This window comes from Pteropus alecto, unplaced genomic scaffold, assembly GCF_000325575.1.
Source record: "Pteropus alecto unplaced genomic scaffold, ASM32557v1 scaffold67, whole genome shotgun sequence".
NCBI lineage: Eukaryota > Metazoa > Chordata > Mammalia > Chiroptera > Pteropodidae > Pteropus > Pteropus alecto.
The window spans coordinates 9,372,926-9,377,443 of record NW_006441061.1 but is presented as its reverse complement, the minus strand read 5'-3'; the positions used below and the strand labels follow the sequence as shown (position 1 = coordinate 9,377,443).

The window sequence follows — 4,518 nt, the reverse complement described above, 5'->3', positions numbered from 1 at the left end:
GCGGATTCAGAGAAGGGGCGCGTCCTGCCAGCGCGCAGCCCGCGAGGGCGCCAGGCGGGCAGGCCGCCCCTCCCGCCGCCCTGGTGTCAGGGCCACCCGGTCTTGTTTTACCTCGTGGATCATCTCCGTGAGAAGTGGTTCCGGGTCAGGCCGCATACTGAGGTCCTCCAGCTCAAACTGGACAGCCATTCGTGTCATCTCAATTTCTTCATCTGCGAAAGACCCAAAGACGGGGCTCAGACGGTGCAGGCCAGCAGGGAGCTGGCCCGCGCGTCCTCGGTTGCTGGGTGTGGGCGGTCTCCTCTGCCTTCATCTGGGGCAGATCTGGGGTCACGTGGCATGTGTGTGGGCGAGGGGAGCCGCCATGAGGGCAGCGACCTGGGGAGATCAGGCCTCTCATCTGGCTTTGCCACCGAGCAGCCGCCTGGACCTGCTCTGAGCCTCAGCGTCCTTCCCCTCTGGAGGCCCTCGGGCCCCTGACCCATCCCAGTACCGCTGTGAGATGACAGTGGATGTGAAGGCACAGACCAGTGTCAGCTATTGGAACCAGTTCCAGAAAGATCTCAACATGGAACTGCAGCCTTGAACACAGCCTAGGTTGCATGAAACGGCTGTCAGGCCGGCTGGGACAGCCGCATGGCCCCTCCTGGCCCCTTCCTGGCAGCGAGCTCAGAGTCCTGCCATTTGCAAGGCTGAGGAACAGCATGGAGACAGAGACCCATCGCTTGGGGCACTTAAAGACAGTCGAGATGCCCTTCTGAAACGAAAGCGCCGAGTTCACTGACGTGTTGCAGGTTCAGGGGGCCGTCTCTTGGTCTTAAGCACCAAGGGCTTTCCCACTCACCAGCGTTATCTCCCAGGAAACGTGCCAACGCGCGGTGGGTGAGCCCGAGGGCTCCGACCATACAGTGCTCCCACACACCTCCCTTGTCCCAGCCCGCGCCTGCTGAGCGGCCCCGATGCACACCTGTTAGCCTGGGATGCAGGACCACGTCAGCCAGCAGGCCGACCACCGTGTCCAGGCCCTTAGAGTCAGCAGACACAGCATACATGGTGGTATCTCTGGAAAAACCAACAACGCCGGGCACCGAGGTCACGACGGGTGCACGCCAGGTGGGGCTGGCTATGGTTCTGTGCCCGCGACCGGCGCGCGGCGCTCTTGCCCACAGCCCGTCCCACACCGTGCGCTCCTCACGGGTGGGAACGAGCTGCCCGCAGGTCGCGTGTGGAGGAAGCGACGGTGTCCGGCCAGTGCGGACGAGAGCCAGTTGGAGCTTCCTAAAACATGGGATCCCTCCATGGTGAACCATTTCACCAGCGGTCTGAGTGTCCCCTGCATGAAGTGTCTGGCCCATGTGGGACCATGCCCGGTCTTAGATGGCCAGGGGACACAGACTGGTTGTAGCATGAGCTCAGAGCACGAGGCACTGTGATCAGACAGGCACACGCATGACAACCACAGAACCGCGACACGGAATGTAGTCGAGGGGGAGACTGCGCAGAAGAGACACAATTGCCATGAGACAAGTGAGCCTATGCGGGGGACGCGGCAGCCAACACCTCTGCAAAGCAGGGCTGTCCTTGGGGGGCTGCAGGACCATGTGGGAGAGTGGCAGGGACAAAAGCCTGAGCTGAAGAAGAGTGGGCTGTGTCGGGGTCAGGACAGTGGGCTGTGTGACCAGCAGTTCCCTGCAAAGTTGAAGAGGTTTGGGGCCAAGACACGGAGGAGCTAACACCTGGCACCGAGTGTGCCTGCGCTGCGGGGCAGCTGGGGCGGGTTCTAGGGCTTTGCAGAACATGGGGATGTGCAGCCTCCACGCTGACACGCACAGATGGGGTTCGACCTTTCACGCACACACTTCAGCGGTCAGACCTAAATAACCGGCCCCTTCAAAAGTGGGATCTTCGTCCACCCATCTCGTCCTGCCCTGACAGAGCTTTCTGAATGGGCACCGCACCCGGGAGACGACCGCCACTTGCCCTGGTCCACAGTGCCCACACCCCTCAGTGCTCCGGCGACAGGCTGGCCCTCTACCCAGCACACCGCTCCTCCTCCAGGCTGAGCCTTCACACCCACTGTTCCCAGGTCTCGGCCGCCTCCCTTTGCTCCGTTTGGCAAAGTCCTTCAAGAACCAGCCCCAGAGTCACGGTTTTTATCCGTAAGTCAATGACCGCTAACTTTCCTGACTCCAGACCGAGTTAGTAGCTCGTGCCTCATGCTCCCACCACCCGTGGCTCCTGGCTCTTGTACCCTTTACCTGTGGCACGGCCTTCTGCCCAATCTGTGAGCATCTTGGGGACAGCGCCTACTCTGTATCCCCAGTCACTGCCTGGCTCAAATCATAGGATAAGCAGCCTTCTGGGAACTGCCTGGCCCTCGAAGAGTGCTCCTTTGTGTGAGTCTTGCCGCCTGTGTGTTTTGCCCACCCAACTCTCTGCCCGGGCCGGGGCTCACATCTCAACTGACCCTCGCGGCCTGAGGGGAGGGGCTCAGTGGGACTCTGACCAAGAATGAGAACAGTTCCACATGGATGCAAAGCAAGCTTGTGTGTAAAAGCTGGCGTACCTTGACGTCTGGCAGTCACAAATACCCCCGTGTTTTTCCAAGGTAAGCAGGATTTCATCTTTGCTGCCAAAGCGATCAGTGGACTAATAGAAACAAGTAAGAAAACCTATTTAGACTTAGCAATCCCAAACGATCCCTAAAACACAATTTATTTCTGCTTTCAAAACACAGAAAATCAAATTATCTATTACCATTAACTTGGCAACCTTAACATTTATTAAAACCACCATCCTAAAAAAGCAAAACTTGACAATTTCCCAGATATAACCTTAAACTTCACAAATTGGAACTGACCGAAAATGCCAACTTTTCCAAAAAGTGAGCAATTCCACTAAGATATTTTGCTTCATATCTTGATCCTGAATTAATAAGAACTGGCAACAAAAAGAAAAAAATTAACAGGTTAAATCAGCATTCAAAAGAAAAGAGTTACTCAAAAGAAACCCTGAGTTAAAATTGTGAATATGACTAAACAACCACATTTAATTATCTGAAGGTGAGGGGTGACGTCAATAGCTTGATTGTGATGGTTTTACAGCTATACTCATGTCAACAACTACGGAATTGCATACTTTATTTTGTGGTTGAAAACTTTCAGTTACAGAAAGGTAGAAAAAAGGAAAAAAAATCCACCACCAAAATGGCCACTGTTCACACTTTGGTTAGAGTTCTCAGATTTCATACTACGCTTTTTCACACAGGATACGACTCACAGATGACGTACTAATTACAAGTGACAAGCACATGACACGTGAGCGTGTTAAAATAAACGGGACTGCCCACGCTACCAACAGTACTTACTTCCCACAGTACAAAACTGTCCAAACTTATTCTGGGATGCCACGCGCAGCCCATTATCCAGTGTGGTAACTTTGGTTTCAAACTTTTCCTGTCCATCGACTGTAGCGAAAACGGGTGTGGGTGCTCCGGGTAAGGGAGAAGAGAGGGGGATGCTGGGGTAGGCACCGCCACTACTGAACGGTCTGTACACGGGGGCTCCAGACCTAAAACAGGAAGATGGCCCAGTTACAACAGGCTCGAGATGACGAGACCTGCAACGACCACCTAGTGCCGTGAGTCGTGTTCTGTCTGCACGGAGAGTGACATCTCCCGTTCTCAGGGACTTGCTTCCACATGCCTGCAGTCGTGCACGGGAGTGCTCAAAGCACTGTGCCTGGCTGCAAACCCCACCTGGGCCCAGGGACCTGCAGCAAGCGGGTTGTTACTTGGGTCAGAACTGCCATTTCTGTAAGACAGTAAGAACAGCATCTCACCGAGGGGGCCAGGCAGAGTAAATCAGGGCCTACGCACAGGGCACTGGGCAGAGCCCTGCCCTTCAACAGCCCCACAGGACTCCAGAAGCCGCACCCCTCAACCTGGCCAGGAAGGGCCTGAACGGTCTCAACATCAACGGCCTCTCCAAACTCATCTGCTACCGCCCCCCGCAGTCTCATGGCCCATTGATCCATTCCAGGAACACACTTGGCTCGTCACCCCCAAAGTTTGTTCTTTTTGGCCCACTTGCTCTTGTCACATGGCTGACATCTCATCCTTCATCTCTTGGTTTAAATGTCACCTCCTCAGAGAGGCTAACCCTCATCACTCCACCGGAAGTCAGTCTCCCCCGCTATGTTCGATCCCTGAACGCTGCTCATTTATTTCAAAGCATTCACGTGACTGCTGATACCCGTCTGTACCCACTGCCCGCGGACTGCGACTTCCCACCGCGTCCCTGGGCCCGACCCAGGGCTTGGCTATACCTGTTAGCTGAATGGACATGCCAAGGTGGGAAAAGGCGGCCTGGCCACCCGGGCGGGAGGGCAGTGGGGACGGACAAGGCCACTACCAAGAGGCGAGGGGGCGGAGCACGGCAGCCAAGGGCACGGCCCGGGCGGGGACAGAATGCCGGCTCCGCTGGTCGAAGGGGCCGAGGCCCCGCCGGCCTCACAAGG

At 56.1% G+C, this 4,518-nt stretch overlaps 2 protein-coding genes across 5 annotated transcripts in view; one reads left to right on the top strand and one right to left on the bottom strand.

Annotated features, from left to right (window-relative positions):
- The window catches only part of PMPCA (peptidase, mitochondrial processing alpha subunit), an 8,217-nt gene extending 4,186 nt beyond the window's left edge, over positions 1–4,031 (bottom strand). The window contains exons 1-6 of one of the 4 annotated variants that reach the window (XM_025051289.1): positions 3,705–4,031; positions 3,368–3,570; positions 2,861–2,940; positions 2,567–2,649; positions 968–1,062; positions 112–212 (exon numbers count right to left, since the gene is read on the bottom strand). In XM_025051289.1, the coding sequence (XP_024907057.1) occupies positions 112–212; positions 968–1,062; positions 2,567–2,649; positions 2,861–2,940; positions 3,368–3,570; positions 3,705–3,835 (693 nt within the window). In that variant the 5' untranslated portion in view covers positions 3,836–4,031. Of the gene's footprint in view, positions 1–111; positions 213–967; positions 1,063–2,566; positions 2,650–2,860; positions 2,941–3,367; positions 3,571–3,704 lie in introns of those variants that run through there. The other 3 variants (XM_025051291.1, XM_025051290.1, XM_015594224.2) reach the window with 3 other exon arrangements.
- A 437-nt stretch (positions 4,032–4,468) lies between these two features.
- ENTR1 (endosome associated trafficking regulator 1) overlaps positions 4,469–4,518 on the top strand; it is a 6,890-nt gene continuing 6,840 nt past the window's right edge. Inside the window, exon 1 of the mRNA XM_025051256.1 lies at positions 4,469–4,498. Coding sequence (XP_024907024.1) covers positions 4,469–4,498 — 30 coding nt within the window. The remainder of the gene's footprint in view (positions 4,499–4,518) is intronic.